The sequence below is a fragment of the Pteronotus mesoamericanus genome, unplaced genomic scaffold, assembly GCF_021234165.1.
Source record: "Pteronotus mesoamericanus isolate MK-2021 breed Mesoamerican mustached bat unplaced genomic scaffold, CSHL_Meso_final contig_32, whole genome shotgun sequence".
Classification (NCBI taxonomy): Eukaryota; Metazoa; Chordata; class Mammalia; order Chiroptera; family Mormoopidae; genus Pteronotus; species Pteronotus mesoamericanus.
The window spans coordinates 1,872,264-1,891,345 of record NW_026555134.1 but is presented as its reverse complement, the minus strand read 5'-3'; the positions used below and the strand labels follow the sequence as shown (position 1 = coordinate 1,891,345).

Here is a 19,082-nt window from a genome sequence, read left to right as displayed (position 1 = left end):
TTTTTCTCTTTTTTTCTTTCTGATTCAGCCTAGAATGAGCCCACAAAATTCCACCAAAATGGAAAGATATGTTATACTACTTCTAAGTAATGCAAAAGGAAAGAAAGATAACACAATCTCCTAGTTGAAATAAAAAGGCAAACACACCAAGAAAGAAAATGACTGGGGGGGACCATTCCTGAGAATAACCAATGCTACTCTTGAATTTGTTGGTTCAAGTAATGCAGTAAAACAGAAAAGGCTACTTCATTCTACTTCAGTTCTTGGAAGCTGAAAAAGTATATACATTTTCTCTCTGAAATCCATGGACAAGAGCAGGCCAGGCCCTGCATAGCTCTTTCGAGTCACAGCGCGCCCCCCGCCCCGCCCCCGACAGTGGCATTTTCATGCCCCCTCCAAGGCCGCTGCATGCGGGCGGAGCAGGACGGCCAGACGAGGAGCCAGTCCATCTGCACGTGCCTTCGGTGGAGCCAGACCGCGGGAAAAGGGTGGGCGTGCACTGTCTCACTAGCGAGAACGAAAAGTGAGGACGGCCAGTGGGTCTCACTCCCTCTCAATGGTTTTAAGTTGAGTACATTTCGTGGGGAGGAGGTCAGGAAATGGCACCTTCCTTCTACCTTAGAACCTCCAGGTAACGGCGAGGAAAGGAATGCCCTACTAGCAGCCAGCCCCAGAGCCCCTTTCAACACAACCCGGGATGCGGAGCGGGGAGGCGTGAGGAGGCAGCCAGGCCAGCAGTCGCGGCTTCCGACAGGCCCTCACCTGACGCACTGGGGGCTGTTTCCCTTACCCACAGTGACAGTGTGTCATTTAATCGGGATGCCAAGAGATCATTTTCATACAAGGCCAGCAGATGTAATTTTCTTTGATGCATGAACAGTTCATCATTTTGCTGCTGGATGACAAGGTGATCACAGGGTGACTTTATAACGCAAGTTCACTGTTTGGTATTTTGAGTTCTCAAAATGAAAAAAAGATTTATCAAATATAAATATCTCTAAAAAAGTAACAAAAGTGCTACATATGTGATCAAGGAAAAAAATTACATTAGTTACTGCCGCTTAAAGTAGATTAAACTTTACAAATATTACCACATCCATTATCAATATGGCTTCCAATTATTAAATAAATTGCCTGTAGCAATATAGCTTTTCACACCTCTACAAGGACAGAGTAAAGAGAACACCCAAGCAGTCACATCCCGCCATATCTCACAGACCCACCACGTAAGTGGCAAGTACCCCCCGCTTTTCTGCTCCTATTTAGGAAAGTATTTGCATTTGTGATAGTCAGTCAGCAAAACCCCACTCTACAGTCCTCTACCAACCTCTCCTATTGAGGGGGCTTCAGTTAATGGGTACAAAGACTGAAAGTTCGTTCATTCATTTTTGACCTTAGCTTCATCCTTGAAAGACTTTTTTTGGTGGCAGGGAAAGGGGACACAGACAGGAGGCAAAGCAGCTTCCGGGAGGACCTGTGGCACTTTTCCAGACAGCCAGTGCCTGGGCTACGTCTACCGCACAGTGGTTCTGAGACCTGGACTTAGTGTCCACTGCACATTCAGCTCAGGTTTTTCTCCAATGCCTCTCAAGCCAGGGAGTCTTTTTTTTTAAGTGACTTCTATTTTTGTCTTTTGCTGTTTGTTTTAATCATGGTCCCAAAGGCAGAAGGCAGTATCTTATATACTAAGTCACACAGCTTGTAAGGAATGGATGTCTGTGTCAGGCATGTTAACTTCACCCAAAATCTGAGATTGAGTTTTTCCATGGACATTCTTAGCACAGCACCCAAAGAAGTGTAATCTAGCCACAGTGTGACTATGGTGAGGCACGGCTTATTGCGGCTGGAAATCAATTATTCCCACTCGGAGGTGGGGGTTCTAGTGTTCCTTTTACTCTGCGGACACCCCCCCAACAGCGCCTGTCAGTCCGGGGCCACACCACCTCAGCTTGCATCCTGTCAGTCTCGAGGAAGGAAAAGGGGTACAGACTAGTGTTACAGGAATCTAAAGGTACCCAAGGTTTCAAACGTAGCCTAATATTTGAGAACTGAGGGCTATCTAAATACCTGGAAGCACTTTCTTGGAATGCTAAGACAGAGCAGCAAGATTTTCTAGCCTCAGGGGCTGGGAGAGGAAGTCTGGTCAGTCGGTTGCTTATTATTTACTGGGAGTTAATACTGAGAGAGTATATGCGAAGGCTGAGGGCACCATGCCATCTTCACAGAACAAGAAGACCCTAACGGCTAACTGACATACAAGAAACTGCAAGTTATACTGTAAGAACACATGTTAAGGACCGAGGAAAGTCTGCTAAGGTGCTACGTCTAAACTAAGTTAACGTCTCACGTCCACCCCTCCCTGATCAGTCATCATCCAGGGCCTCTGTCTTGATTTCGTTGGCTCCTTGTCGGGCCAATGCCAAGATAGTGTGGTTGACTGCTGCCATTTCCACAGCTAATGAGATGGGGTCTTGGTGGTCACTATGGCTAGTGCTGTCATCCTAGATGTGCAGAAACAAGAAACAAATGTTAGTGACTGGCACCATTCTCTAGCTCACAGAAAAGCATGCTGGGGCGAGGGGAGGCAGAACACGGGGGGGCGGGGGGCGGGGGGGGGCAGGAGCTCATGAGAGAGTGGAGGTGAAATGTATTTAAGTAGACACTGAATGGATATATGTCCAGAGACTTCTGGTTGACAGTCTTGTGATTCAACAAATAAGCAGCACCAAAATGTTTTTTCTTGCTGAGAATTTTATTCCTTCTTTCAGAAAGATTGCTGGTGACGATAATCAAACCTGGCTCATTCCAGAATTGCAAAAATAGAGTACTAGTCAGTGAAGGCCACACCAGTGAGCTATTAAATTCTGGAATGGTACTCTTACAAACAGATTATTAGACTTCATGGTGTCTCCACTGAACTGAGAAAATGAGACAAAATGCTACACAGACACCAAAACTGTACAGATAAAAATGCACTTTTGCTAAAAAACCCCAAAAACAAAAAACAAAAAACCACAGAAAACAAAAACCAAAACAAAAACCTCTCAATTATACCAGAACAGCAGAGTTACTGTGGAAAGGCTGTGGGAGAAACTGTGTGCGCTCCCTGGCGGTCAGGTGGCCCTGTGAGAGGGGCAGCAGGTGTCTCGTTCGGAAGGAGGGCAAAGCTCTCCCACACACAGCTGAGGTGTTAAACAGCAAAGCAGCGAGGGAAGCTGGCCTTGCGGGGTGTTTCTCGGGCACTGAAGGGTGTTACAAACACGGGGTAACTTTCTCACCTGTCACATCCTCAGGGGACTCTGCATCAAAAGCTTTGGAAAGGGTAATGTGGGGAGGGGAGCGTGGGATGTGCTGCCCGTGGGGCATCTGGGGGGAAAAAATGGAAATGATCACTCTACGTGAGTAGATTGAAAATAACAGGAATGTTTCCAATTAGACTTAGGAGAACATTGTCTTGAGTGAAATGTGGAGGTGAGATCTGGAGCCCTGAAGATAAAAAGGGAGCCTGTAGAGAGTACGGACAAACAGTTTCCTTCTCACTTTCGTGGCTTGCTCTCAGGGGTTTAAAAAGGGCTTGGCCTGGGACTGCACGTGCCCCTGCAGTACCTGCACTCAAGCTGGCTAAGGAGGCTATGAAATGGAAGCAGGAGGAAAACACAGTGAGCTGTGTATAGACCTGGCTGAGGAGCAAGGAATGGGGGTATCACCATAGGAAAGTTCCTTTTCTGGAGTCCAGAAGAAGAGACCATATTCCAAATGGAAATTAATTTTTTTTTTTTTTTTAAAGAGACAGAGAAACATCGATGTGCAAGACCCCAACTAGGGACCTGGCTCACAACCCAGGCATGTACCTTGACTGGGAATTGAACCAGCGACCTTTCGGTTCACAGGCTGGCGCTCAATTCACTGAGCCACACTAGCCAGGGCCAAATGGAAATTAATTTTTAAATCCTACAAAAATTTTAATGAAATCTGGTATGTGGGGGGATAACTTCCCACATTCTTAGTGCATTTTTCCATCCAGTGGCTACAATTAAATATATTTCCCCCCTGAGCAATGAATAACATGTCAGGGTGAGGTGGGAAGACATGCACGTATGAGAGGATGTGTGTGTCAATGTGCAGAGGCTCTGGAAGAACCACTCATGTCAGCACCAGGCCCCACTGCCGTGGGCCGCAGTGGGTGGGCCTTCCACTGTGTGCTGCGCTGGTGCATGTGTAGGCATGGGGTACAGCTACCCAGCGCCCCTAGTATTTCTCAAACATTGAGTGTGTGTGTGGTGAATGGTGTAACTTGCTTGTTTGGATCAGATCCTCCTCTCTTCTTCTACCTTCTCTGCTTCTCTGCCTCCCTCTGAACTTCTTCCCTCCTCCTCCTCCCCATTGCGTACTTGCCAAGTATCCTGTTGTATGACAATAAATCCATGTGGGTGAATAACGACTTCTCACAAATTCATCAGGACAACCGAATCTTACCACGTTCCTTCCTAATTACATGAAAATCTAAGTAGACACATGAGTACATTGGAGGGACATTAGACCGTCTCCTCTCCCCCACCCCATACCAAGTGCACCCACAGAATTCAGTTGTCATACAGTCCCACCCACTCGTAACCAAGAACTCTGCTCAGCTACTCACCTGCTCTGAGTAGTCATTCCCGTCGACGTCGTCACTGTTAGAATGGCCTCCTGGACTCTGTACGTCTATCCCATGACTCTCCAGGATTGCTGCTTCTTCGAAAAAAGCAAATAGATCCCTAAATTATCTGTTATATCATCACAATGGCCTAAATGCTGAATTTATTTCTGTGTTGAGGAATTAGGATGTCGTTAAAAAAGAACCTAGATTTTCCTATGCTTTGTTTCCTTCAAATGGCTGACGGAAGGAAAGCAGCTGCACATGGGACAGGGAGGAACATGTCATTCTGGAGCGCCTGCTGCTGTGTGTGCTGCGTCCAAGTGGTCGACAGTTGGGTGCTTTGTAAATGCTTACCCATGACACAAACCTCCTGTTCTGGGGTTCTAGAAAGTGTTTGAGATTTGTAATGGTGAAGAGGGCGTAGGTTTATACATAAAATACCAATTGAGAAGCTCAAAACCCATCTCCCACTCCAGCCTCATCCATTCACATTTCTTAAATGCCCTTGCTCCTTTTTTTTTTTTTTTAAAACAAATCTCTGCCTTTTGCTGTGTTCTCTCTCTCCTAAGATTCTTTCATTCTAATTCTAACAATACTAAGATGTTCCTTAATACTGAAGTCACAGCCCAGTAATAACGAAAAAGGTTAGGGTATCACATGACTTGTAAGTATCTTTAACATGCACCACTGGGTCAGACCATGTCTCACTGTAGATTCTAGAACATCAAGAACAATGAGTTTCAGAAATAATAATGCCGTTATTATTATAATACAAATAGTTTAAATAATACTATCTCCAGGCTATTAAAAATACAATAAAGAAAAACATAAGGGCAATTCTTATTAGACTTAAAATTTAGGGTGATTTCAACCTGCAGTCCTAAACTGAAGTCACTCTTACAATAAACACCGTTTTGGTCCCAGCGTGAGCAGAGAGGGCAGCCTCTCTGATACATTACCGATATTGGCTCTCCTCTTGATCTCCTTCCGCCTGTTAGCAAACCAATTATACACTTTCAGGGACGTAACTCGTTCCAGGTCTGACAGTTTTTTGCCTGCAAGTGCATACAGTAAAATTCAGAGCATCTATATCTGAGACTAGTTTTAAGGAATAATACTTTTCTTACTTAAAAGTTCTTTTGATTGCATGTATTGCTGGCATACCAGATATGGGTTTTTTTTGTTTGTTTTTGCATTACCTAGTACAATGCTCATACACAAATTATTATAGAATAAATACACAAATAGCAACTAATAACATAAAATCCTTGAGTTCAGAAAGCCACACAGTATTAAAGAATTCTAATACTAAATACAATCTTAAAGGATTCCACAAAGTCAATCTGCTGGGTTTGGAGTTCACATGATCTCACACACAGGCTTCATTTAATTAGCATCATTCTAGATGAATATGCTATTCTTTAGCAAGTTTCCAGACAGCTTAAGTTTACTTATGCCTTTCAGACCTTAATATTAACTAGTTTCCTACTGTCCTAAGACAGAGGATATTACTCATGTTTTCTTGGAGACTAATGGTTACTCTAACCATCCGTTCTTGTAACTGCTAAAACACAGCACAAGCAGGTTGCGTTTTAGATTTATTATCTTCTTTGCTGTCAAATGTGACTTCTTATGGATAAGCACCACATGCTTGCCAACGAGGACCCACCTGTACCTTTCCCTCCTCCCCATCCTTTTCGGTTTCAGCTTTTAATCCCCAGCACGTGGAGAAACCAGAACTGGGGGGTAATGCGTTTTCCAGGAAGAGTTCCACAGCCTTAGGGCTGGGGCTTGGCGTGTGAGATAAGGGCTGAAGTGTTTCTGGAGCTGAGTTTGTAGGCCCTGGATTGCTAGCAGTCTGGCTTCTAGCTAAGGGAGAGTAGATTACTAGTTAATTATTGTAAAGCATTTATGCTTTCACTTGAAGTCTTTAAAGCCAATCAGATTAACTGGCCAAATAAAGATCAACTGGGTCATTTTAACTGAAAATGGTTTCTGGTAACAAAAACTGTAAAGCGTGGAATATCTTAGCACACTGAAGACGAGACACGAGTGTGTAAGTGGCTCTGCTGACTTGCATGAGAATAACACGACTTCCGACTGGCGTTACCCTAAGTCCTTCCTTGCTAAGCAGAAGCCATCTCAGTGCAGGAAAGAGACAGACGCCAACTCCAAAAAGAATTCTTTCTTCAAACAGGAAGACAGAATTATACAATTTACAATTGTTAAAAAAAAAAAAAAATCTATCTCAATCTTTTCATTAACAAACACTGCTTAAGCATTTAAAATTATTTTGGAACTGATATACTGATGTTATATTTGAGGGGAAAAATCTAGTCTTTGAAAACAATAATTTCAAGGTCTCATATCTGAATGAGGATGACTCTCTGGAAACTTACCCCCATGAACGTCTGGTTTGGAGACTGCCACCCTCACATCCCTTGGAAGCATGGTTGCAACAGGACAGGGAGGTGACTCTCCCCAGAGGACGGCAGAGATGGAGCCAGAGCGCCCAGGGGTGGGGTAAGAGACCTGCCCTGTGTCATGCCCTGTAGCCCGAGCCACCCCACGGAGTGCAGCAGCGCCTGCGGCCTTACCTGGCTTCTGTATGACTGCATTGCAAGCATTTGCAATTTCTTCTCTCTTTGCTTCATCTGGGTATTGATTCTCATTGAAGTAACTGCAGGGGCAACCAATTGAAACACAGAGTTTGTACTTTTTAAAATGTGCTCTCATCACAACACCAGCCCACTGGAACAGATCTCCTCCTTCGGGATGTAACATCGGAGCGCCTGGTCCAGGCTGTCCAGGGGCATTTTCTGAGAGGCTGCAAATGGTCTGCTCTGCAATGTCTAGTATGGCAGCCACTACCCACATGTGGCTGCTGGACACTTGAAATGAGGCTGTTGTGATTGAGGAAGTGAATTTGTAATTTGACTTAATTTTAGTGAATTTGAATTTCAATAGCTACATGTGACCTGTGGCTACTATACTGGACAATACAAGCCTAGCCAATGATATGCTTCATTTAAAAATGTCCTTGACATAAAAGTTAATTGTGATGTGTATGGCTGGCTGAAATCACAGAGTTCTGGTAACAATAGGACTTTTTTTGTATCATATTGTTTGTAGTGGCCAAATTGGAAATTACCCAATTTTCCATCAAGGGGAGAATGGCAGAACAAATTATGGGACATCTATATTCCTATACAACTATTTAACAATGACTAAGAAAAAAGATAAGTTAGAGCTCTATTCACTGACCTGGAGGGATGTTTCTGACATATTCCTAAGTGAGAAAAACAATCTGCAGAATAATGTGATGCAAAAACACCATTATGGAATTTGAAAAATTCCTGTCTCTGTGCACATGAATTTGCATGGATAAAAAAAGCTGGAAGAGCCCAAATCAGGCTGTAAATATTGATTCATTCATTCACTGTGGGGGGAAGGAGATGTAAACATTTCTTTATTTTTGCTTTTTCCCCTATGCCAAATAGTATACTAGTACTTATCATACCTTCTGCGCAACAGTACTTAAAAGAAATTAGGCTGACTGAACCCATCCTTAGCATTATCAGACCTGTGAGATTATATGTGAGAACAGAATGCTTATTAGTGCTGCTTTTTCCGTCATTTATGAGTTTAAAAAAAGAAAAAGAATTTTCACATTTTGAACCTAGAAACTTCAGATCAGGAAATGACCCTTTGTCCAATGCCAGTGCCCTCCATTTCTCCAGGGGCTTCCCTCCCCTCCCTAGGGTGCGGCTTCCCCCTCCCCCACGCTCCCATCCACACGGGCAGGGACGCCAGTCCCCGGGGAATAGACACTGGAGGCCCCTAGCCCTTCTTGTGAGCCCCCAAACCCGACCTCTGACACGGCCACTCCTCCCGCAGCCCTCCCCACAGGGAGCAGCCTCCGCTGCCATCCTGACACAGCGGTGGCGGCACCAGACAGCCCCTCCTTTTGTAAAACCTAAGTCACACAACGGTATCATCCCAGACCTTCCAACTGCCATCCTCCACCCTGGTCTCCTACTGTATTCCGTGATTTAAACATCTCTCCCCACAGGATTTTCTGCTATCATTTTTAGGACTCCAGTGTTCATATTGAGGGTTTTTCAAGTCTCTTTCCCCATAACTGCTCCACTTCCACATTCCTATTAGATTTTATCTTTACTACATTTCTGCTATTTACTTGGGCAAAAGCACACTGGGTGAGTTCATAAACCAGCAGCACCAGCATCACCGGAGAGCTTGTTAGAAAAGCAAAATCTCAGACTAAATAAGAAACTAAATTTTAACAAGGTCTCCAGGTGATTTGAATGCACATTCATGTCTGAGGAGCACCAGATTAACTCACTGGTTTAAAATTCAACAGCAAAGACAACAAAAGCATGTATTAAGCACCTAGTGTTATGTGCTTGCCCTGTAGGTAAAGAAAAGAGGTATGTTCTGACTTCAGGGAGTTTGCAATCTATTGAATAGAGACATATAAATCAATATGGCAGTGGTAAAATTCCATAGAAGGTCTAAAGGGTATTTTGGGAGCAAAGAGGGAAATGTGTGCAGTGTTTTTTGCGGAAGCCCAGAAGAACTTGGCAGAGAAAGTGCTGCCTGAGTTAGGCCTGGAAGATGGGCAGGAGTTTGCAAGGCAGAGAAGAGCAGGAACAGCATTTCATGCAAGGGGAACAGCATGTGCAAAGGCAAAGTAGATGAAAGCCTTCGGGATTCTGTGCACAGAGTATGGTTAGCATACGGGGTGCACAAGAAGAAATGAGGACATACTCGCCTGGAAGAAGAATGGGAGCAATTTGTGATGAGCCTTGTTTGTTCCTTAAGTAGTAAAGGCTTCACCCGGAAATAAAGGTTTTCAAGCCACAAGAGGTATGTTCCTATTTGTATTTTGAAAGATAACATGTTTTCCAGACCCAACCCTAAGAATTCTACCTCCATAATCTTAAATTCTGAAATTCTTCAATCGACTTTCTACTTATCTGCTTTTTCTTTTCAAAATAATTTATTCTTCATGTTCTTTATAATCTTTAGTCCCTTAACACCTGCTCCCCCAACTTAAAGAAATGTTTCTGACCTTTCTCCTAATCCCGCCTCTCATTTTCAGCCGACACGCTAGGGTGAGCCACACTGACAATGCCCCTAAGGAGAAACTCATACAGCTGAGCTTCTCTGTCCCTCCACCATACCCAGCCAAGCCAGGCTCCTACCTTGCAGAAAGCACCTTTCACTTGTTTTTTTCCATCCTTCTCTCAGGGTACCAAGTGTTCTTGGACAAAGTCATTAAATAGAACTAATTGGTTTCTTTAAAAATCCATGCTTCTCAACCTTAATTGAAGTCCTCATTTCTGATGAGAAAACTTTTAGTCCTTTCTTTTTTTATGGTCTTCATAATTTCAGAACTTCGTGCATCATAAATTCTGTGAGTTTCAGTAACATTACCTTATCTGATTCTGAATTAGTCTTTTTAAATTTGCTTTTATTTTTTCGATTACAGTTGGCATACAATATTATATTAGTTTCAGGAGTACAACATAGTGATTAGATATCTATATAACTTATGAAGTGATCACCCCAGTAAGTCTAATACTCAGCTGAAACCATACATGGTTATGACAATATTATTGACTATATTCCCTGTGCTGTAATTTACATCCCCATAATTATTTTTATAACTGGAAATTTGTATTCCTTAATCCCGCCACCATTTCACCCATTTCTCCAACCCCTCTCCCATCTGATACCATCAGTTTGTTCTTTGTTTTGTTCTCTGTATGAGTTTGTTTTGTTTGTTCACTTATTTCACTTTTGGAATTCCACATATAAGTGAAATCTTGTGGTATTTGCCTTTGTCTGACTTACTTCACTTAGCGTAATACCCACTAGGTCCATCCATGTTGTCACAAATGGCAAGATTTCATTCTTTTTAATGGCTGAGTTAACATTCCATTGTATGTATGTATCATGCCTTTCTCTATTCGTCTATTGAAGGACACTTAAGTTGCTGCCATATCTTGGCTATTACAAACACTGCCTCAATAAGCAGAGCGGTGCACGTATCTTTTCAAATTAGTATTTTGGATTTCTTTGGATAAATACCAAAGATTTCTTTGGAATTTTAGATAAAATTCCATTTCTGGGTCATATGGTATATCCAGTTTTAATTTTTTGAGGGACCTCCATACTGTTTTCCATAGTAGCTGCACCAATTTAGAATCCCACCAACAGTGCACAAAAGTTCCCTTTTCTCCTTATCCTTGCCAGCACTTACTGGTTGTTGATTTATTGATGGTAGCCATTCTGACAGGTGTGAGGTGATATCTCACTGTTGTTTTAATTTGCATTTCCCTGATGATTAGTGATGTCGAGCCTCTTTTCATATCTATTGGCTTATCTGTATGTTCCTCTTGGGAGAAATGTCTGCTCAGGTCCTCTGCCGATTTTTCAATCACATTGTTTTTTATGGTGTTAAGGTATATGAGTTCCTTATAAATTTTGGATATTAAACCTACAAGATGTATCTTTAGCAAATATTTTCTCCCATTCAGTAGCTTGTCTTTTCATTTTGTTGATGGTTTGTTTCCTTCACTGTGCAAAGAAGTCTTTATTTTGATGTCTCATTTGCTTTTTTTTTTTTTTCGGTTTGTTTCCCTTGCATAAGACATATTTAAAAAAAAAAAATACTGCCTGTAGAAATTCAAAGGGTTTACTGCTTTTACGTTTTTTTTTCTAGGAGTTTTATGGTTTCAGGTATTACACTTAAGTCTTTAATGCATTTTGAATTTATTCTTGTATGTGGTGTAAGAAAATGGTATTTTTCCTTCCTTCTTTCCTTTTGTACACACCTTCCAGTTTTCCCACCACCATTTATTGAAGAGCCTGTATTTACCCCATTGTATATTCTTGCCTCCTTTGTCACAAATTGATTAGTTGACCATTTAGGCATGGATTTGTTTCTGGGTTCTCGATTCAGTTGCATTGATGTATGTGTCTGTTTTTATATCAGTGGTATAGTTTGATATCAACTAGCATGATACCTCCAACTTTGTCCTACTTTCTCAAGATTGCCTTGGCTGGTTCCACATACATTTTTAATTAGTTGCTTTAGTTCTGTGACAAATGCCATTGGTATTTTGATAGGGATTACAGGCAATCTGGAGATTGCTTTGGTTAGTATGGACATTGTTACCAATGTTAATCCTTCCAATCTTTGAGCATGGAGTATATTTACATTTATTTGTATCATCTTCAATTTCTTTCTTCTCTTACAGTTTTCAGAATACCGGTCTTTTACCTCCTTGGTTAAATTTATTCCTAGGTTTTTGTGGGGTTTTTTTGGATGCAATTATAAATGGGATTTTCTTAGTTTCTCTTTTTGATAGTTCATTATTGGCAAACAATTTCTGAATATTTTGTATCCTGCTACTTTACTGAATTCATTTATTGTTCTAATAGTTTTTTGTGGACTATTCAAGGTTCTCCATATATAGTGTCATATCATCCGCAAATAATGACAATTTTACTTCTTCCTCTCCAACTAAGATGGCTTTTCTCTTCTTGTCCAGTTGCTGTGGCGAGGACTTCTAATACCATGTTGAGTTAAAATGTTGAAAGTGAACATACCTGTCTGGTTCCCAACTTTTTTGTTTTAAAGATTTTGTTTATTTTTGGAGAGAAGGAGAGGGATAGAAACATTGACTGGTTGCCTCTTGTGCACCCCCAACCAGGGACTGAACCTGCAACCCAGACATGTTTTAAAAATTCTTGATGTGCCTCAGCGCACTGGTTAAAAATCTCGGCACTGAAGTATTAAATCTCTAAGCCTGGCAATTCATCCTTTTTTTCTCTGTTAAAGACCTCTTTTTATAATTAACAAATGTAAACCTACTGAAAATATTAATTTTCATCAAAATGTGCTACTACGTAGTAGGTGTGTACACTGGACTGTATCACTTTTTTTTTGTTTAAAATATTAATTCAAGATAGATAGTTCGATCCAAACTTACAAAATCAAGTATTGTAAGATACCTCAGAGTAAATATCTGTTTAAAATGTAATAATCAATTTTCATTGCAAAGCTCTAAAAGCTTTTTGGGGGTCGGGGTGGGCAGACACATAATATTGATGTAAAGTGGAAGGGTTCTTAGGAAAGACAAAGATAGGCCAGGATGTAAAATATTCAACAAATACCTATTACATGAATAAGAGGAATAATATACTGTACTTGAGGAGTAGATCTAAGTTCAAAATATAGACTCTGATCTTAAGAATATATGGTTCAGTTGAGGAAAATATGAAAAAGTTAACCAACAGAAGGAGTCAAAACAGTAACATAATTATGACAAACCAGAATACATCGAGTTGCTAATTAAGTGAATAAATAATATGCTAAGTATTGAATAAATTCATGGTAGAGAGATATCTGTATGAATAGGCTGATCAGGGAAAGCCTCTGAGGGATGCACAGACTCCAGGCACTGGAGAGGCACGGGCAAAATTAACAACAAAGATACAAAGGCATAAAAATATGAGATGCACTTGGAAAACAGAAGGCAACTAGTAATGCAATCTTATTAGGCTATTGGGGTTTATCTATAGGGTGATCATACATCTTTGTTTGCCTAAAATAGTGCTGTTGTCTTGGGTTATTAACAAATTCTCTTTCACTCTCCCAAAGTATCCCATTTTAAGCAATAAATAATATGGTCACCCAAGGACCACATCATATTATTGACTTATCTGAACTGAATGTCAACAAAAATCCCCTATGTCTTTTTCACAGGTACCCTGTGAAGGAAAACATGTTAACTACTCACAAAAAAGGAAGCACTGGAGACAACAATAACTACAGTTTCTAGTGAGTTACTCACAAGAGGAGCTTCCTAAGCCCAAGGAATCTGCTTGGCTTGTAATAGTAAGTAACTGTTTCATCAATAAATGTTTGAATAAATGAATAAAAAAAGGAAACAAAGGTGAAAACAGTAGTTGCAGTTAAGGCTTTTAGGGAAACCAATAATATCTCTTTTAGGAGAAAGCCAGTTGGGATTTCGCCATAGTGTACTGTACGCTATCCTCTCTAGGTACATTCAAGGGTTTTAGACTAAGATATAGCTGAATAATTACATTAGTATAAGGTTTATTTTTGAACAGTACATAATCAATGCACTATCAATGAAGTTGGGAAATAGGTGTAATGATTTTGAGTTTGGACATAAATAATTAATCATTTAGTCATCCCCAAATGTGCACCGAGTCCTAGTTTATACCTGGCAATTGGCTAAATGGTCACAAAGATGAAGGAGACATAGCCTTCCAGTGTAGTCACCAGGTGATAAGTGTAACGAAACAAATTGTAAAGTATTGTAAAGCAGCCTGTATTAGTGAGGATAAATATAGGAGAACAGAGAGGAATCAACATTAGTGCATGGTCATAAAGAAACAGCAGGGAAGTTGGGTAAAGGGAAATAATATGAGGCAGAGAAAGCAACACGTATAATGAAAGGGGGTCATGAAATAGCTTAAACGATTCTGCGATGGGAAGGAGTTTGGTGCCTGGACTGTATTGCACATGAGATCAAGATGAAGAAAAACACTGGCCCATATTTTAAAGGGTACAATACAATTTTCAATGAACTCTTTTAGAAACTGGGGGCAAGGCTTTCAAGCAGGGGTATTATATGATCAAACTTATTTTTATAGGGCACTATCTCTGGTGGTACTAGAGAGAGAAGCCAGTTAGGGAGCTTTGGCAATAGCTGGGGAGAGGATCTGAAGTAGCTTGAGGCATGGAAATACAGAGGAAAGGTGAGATTCAAGAGATGTTTAAGAATGGTAATAAAACTCCTTCAAGACAGCCTCAATACCTGGGTTCAGGCACCTGCCTCTCCTCTACCCCAAGAGAGGCCTTAGAAATAGTACATACTATGTATTATTCACCTTAGAGCATTCTAACCTTTATGTTGAAGGAATAGATAGTTTTACCATTACCAGGTGGATAAACTGCAGGAGAATTTGGCTCTAAGAGTCTTCAAGGGACCTGTTTCTGAGCTGGAACCCTAGAGTTCAAAACATGATTCTGTTCCATATCAGAATGTTGGGAGCCCTGGACATTTTCTAAAACAAAAAAAGCAGGGAGGGGAACATAAACAGAAATGTACAGGTAACAATACAAAAGTAATAAATCCACAGGGCACTACACTTTTTTTTAGACAAAGGACATTGTCAGCTGAGTAATCAGAGAACATGTTCACAAAGAGGAACCCAATGATCATTTTGCCAGACAATGATAGCAAAGAATTAAAATGAAAAGTGGCAAAATAATTTACAAGAGATGAGAAACCATAAGCTTATAACAAATGGAAATGTCCTTGAGGCACTTTCATTTCAATAACACCAAAGTCTATAAAAATTGCAGCCAGAAAATTCCTCCTTTTGTGATTAGTGAGCAGATAGAAAAGACAGGGACTGACTCTCTAAGCAAGGGGTGAGGCCATGTAAATGGACATTTTTTCCCTGTGCCTTTATGTGAACAATCTCTCTTGAAGAGATCTTTTAACCTCGCCATTCCAGTAATTCAAAGATCTCAGGACTGTCAGACACTGCCCACTCTCTACAGTCGGTGTGCATGTCTTCATCACTTTAGTAAAACTACTGGGCAGTGGGCAGGAAAGAGAATAACACGAAAACGCTTTGGAACCTAATTGTCTCATCTCCTATTTAGAGTGCCTATGTGTTAAATGATCTTCAGCAACAAATGGGAGTAATTTAAAATGTTTTCTTCTCTCTTGCTCTCTCTCTTTTGTATTTGTTTTTGAACAGCAGAGTGAAGGCAGAGATAAAGGAATGGGAAAACCTCCTCTAAGCGCAGCAACTATCTTTTGAAAGTAATGAGTATTTTCAGTTCATTTAGTGATATTCTGTATTTTATCCAACAGTGTCAAAGCCCCTCTAATACTAATCATACCTGAAAATGCCCCCAGAAACAATTAGGGGCCAGAGGGGCAGATGAGAAATCAACTTTGCATATGACTCTTCATCATTTAATATGCAGCACTATTCACTGACCAATCTCTTTTGAGCAATGGGTCAATGACAAGCTTACAGATGACAAACTTCCCCTAAGTTACAGAGCTGGCTAGGCTCAGAGCCACACCTCCTGGGTTCCCGGTTCATACGCTTTCCCACTGCTCACTACAGAAGCTGCAGGGTGCAGTGAGCTGAAGAGTGTCATCTGAGAACTCACACCCACTTAAAACTTCACAAAGCAATATTATCCGGAAATAGGGTCTTTGTAGATGCAATTATGGTAAGGCTAAGATGAGGCCACCCTGGGCCCTAGATCCAATGAGAGTGTCCTTATAAGAAAAGGAACATAGAGAAGGCAAAGTGGAAATGAAAGCAGACACTGAGTGCTGCATCTGTGCATCAAGGCTGGCCCCAGAGGCAGGGCCACGGCTGGCGGCAGCTGAAAGGGACACAGGGAGGGTCTCTCCATTCAGCCTCCAGAAGGAACCAACTTGGCTGACACCTTGATTTCAGATCCTGGCCCCCGGAACTGTGAGAGAATGCATGGCAGTTGTTTCAAGCCATCCAGTTTGTGGGAATTTGTTACGTCAGCCCTAAGAAACTAGTACACTGGGTAAGTAGCATCAGTCCAAAGAGTGGAATGGTCTTAAGAGAGAATATGATTCAACTATCACACCCTGATGGACTTTATTTTATGATAGGTATACACCTGGCAAGTAGACTGGAATAAGCAGTTATTTCTGAAAGTAAGTAGTCTGTCAGATGAATAAGGCAATTTCTTCTCTAGAAAGTCTGGTCAAATACTGGGACATTCTGACTTTATTCTTTTTCCTTCTGTAATCCTAGTTGGACTGCTGGCTTTTTTTTTTTTTTTTTTTAATGGTGAAGAGTTTTCATAACAACCTCCCATTTCAAAGATTTCTTGAAATTTTTTAGATTGGCTATTTTTTTATAACAAATGGGCTAAGAGATTGCTGTATTCGTCTTTATCTTCAGCAATTAGTGCAGTGTTGATTTTTTAAAAATATTGGAACACTAAGTTCAGATAAATACTTCTGTAATACAACACAAAGATTATTGACATTGGCATGAGTCAACAAAAAGCCTGCTGAGAGATGTGTAATAAAGCGAATACAGTAAGTCATCCTAGTCAAGAACGCAGAGTGTAAATGTTGTGCTTGCCTCCTCCCACAACCACATCAGAGTTACAACTAAATTATGAAACAGCCATCACTGAGAAGCACCTGAAGACTTGCTGGACAGAAGCCCTGTAACTAAGGCTATAAGGAAGAAGCCACGGCTGGTAGGAGGGATGATGACTCAGAATGGGCAGGTGTCACACCCACGTGTGGCAGTTAGGAATAATGAGGGGTCTTTCAGCTGCAGAGGTTCCCCTTGAGCAGCACGAGGCCTCAGCCTGGAGCACCAGCACTAGGAAAAAGGGGTCCTCTCAACAGTTGGCTGTGAAATGAACAGGGACTCGGGCTGGGTGACAGGGAGGGCTGCTGTCCACCTAAGCATCCTCTTAAAGGGTCTGAGCACAGCTGCCTTTGCTCACAAACACTCGCCCTAAGCTCCAGCAAAGGGATGTGCAGGGAGGAAGTAAAATGACTAGCTGCAGGGAAAGCGCTGGAGGAGAAGGGGTTGGGACAGTTCACTCTGGGACCAAGTGCTGGCTAACGCTATTGTTCCTTTGTTGAACCCCTCCCACAACTCAGTCGGCCCAACACAGGCTGGCTCCAAATCTGAGCTCTCCTTTAACCTGACACCGTTCACCCTGTCCTGGTGATTCCTTGAAACCCCACCCAACTATCACAGGCACACATAATATTGTAATAACTATGTCTGGTGTCTTCTAGCAGTTCCTCCACATAAGGAGCCTGCCTTGGACTTTCCTAAAATCTCTCAAAGGTCCACAAACCTCAAATAAGCAGTGGCTGGACTTGGTGTGCCCTGTACCTCTTGCTAAGTTATCCTAGAACCCACAAAACCAATCTCAACTTGCACTGTAACTCCCAACAGGTCGCCCTAAGCCTGGCACAAGAAGTGACCAGTCTTGACTTGGAAGGTAGCCCAATTAAGTGGCCATAAACTCAACACAAATGGCGGCTGGCTCCATCAAAGGGTACCAAGCCCGAGAGCGGTGGCAGCTGGCCTTGCTCTGCAGAACAGCCTCTGCCAAGTGCCTCCGAGCCCAGCACAACTGCAGATAACTGTGTACCTCCGACCAGACAGGCCCAAGCCAGGTACAACCAGTGTCTGACCCTGACCTGCAATGAAGCCTCTCCCAGGAGGGCAGGATCAGCTGGCATTGGAGCCTGGCTAAAGCAACTCCCACAGAACAGCTCATTCACTGTAGTCACAGTCAGCCTGAGGGTCAGTGCCAATAGCCATCCAGGCTTCCCTACAACAGAAGGGTACACACAACCCACACAAGGCACCGCTCCTGAACACCCACTCAGGTGCCTAGGGAGACTGCCACTTGGCCCCACAGGACTACAAAAGGCCACTCTCAAGCACGGGAGATGTAGCAGGTCTATTTAATACAAACACAGGAAGGCGGCCAAAATGAGGAGACAAACATGTCACAAATCAAAAAAAATGACAAGTCTCCAAAAAAAGAACAAAACAAAATAGAGACAAGCAATCTATTAGATACAGAGTTCAAAACGCTGGTTTTAACAAATTGCCAGTTATAAAAATAGTCACAGGGATGTAAAGTATATCCCAGGGAACATAGTAATATTGTAATAACTGTGTATGGTGTCAGATGGGTACTAGACTTATCAGAGGCGTCACTTCATGAGGTATGTAAATGTCTAATCATGTGGCACACATGGAAACTAATATACTGTATGTCAACTACTTGAAAAGTAAAAAAAAAATATTAAAAAATAGTCACGAGGATGTGAAGTACAACATGGGCAATATAGTCAATAACAACTATGTATGGTTTCAGACAGGTATTAGATATATCAGAGAGATCACTTCAAAAGGTATATAAATGTCTACTCAATGTGTACACATGAAACTAATACAGTATTATATGTCAACTGTAATTTAAAAGTAATTTTAAAAAGTATAGTAAAATATTAATGATAGAATCTAGGTGGTAACTGAAATTCTTTCAGATTCACTGTATGTTTGAAAATTTCACAAAAAAATATTGGGATTACAGTAACTGTTAATATTAATCATAAAATATTAAAGTTCTAGCAGCATCCCTATTAAACCAGAAACAAGGAAATAAAGCCCACTATCCCCAATGTAACTTTTTCTCTTGCTACAATGTAACATTCTCCGGAAAGTCCCAGTCAGTACAATAAGACATGACATAGAACTAGGAAACAAATTAAGAAGGTGGGCCAAAAAAGTACTATTTGCATATTATATTAGATCAAGA

The 19,082-nt window shown here is 41.5% G+C and overlaps 1 protein-coding gene across 8 annotated transcripts in view; it reads right to left on the bottom strand.

Annotated features, from left to right (window-relative positions):
* Positions 1–381: 381 nt before the first annotated feature.
* The window catches only part of HMBOX1 (homeobox containing 1), a 165,683-nt gene continuing 146,982 nt past the window's right edge, over positions 382–19,082 (bottom strand). Inside the window, exons 7-11 of one of the 8 annotated variants that reach the window (XM_054576023.1) lie at positions 7,237–7,319; positions 5,599–5,694; positions 4,640–4,734; positions 4,332–4,403; positions 382–2,501 (exon numbers count right to left, since the gene is read on the bottom strand). In XM_054576023.1, the coding sequence (XP_054431998.1) occupies positions 2,364–2,501; positions 4,332–4,403; positions 4,640–4,734; positions 5,599–5,694; positions 7,237–7,319 (484 nt within the window). In that variant the 3' untranslated portion in view covers positions 382–2,363. Of the gene's footprint in view, positions 2,502–3,996; positions 4,404–4,639; positions 4,735–5,598; positions 5,695–7,236; positions 7,320–19,082 lie in introns of those variants that run through there. The other 7 variants (XM_054576024.1, XM_054576025.1, XM_054576026.1 and 4 more) reach the window with 7 other exon arrangements.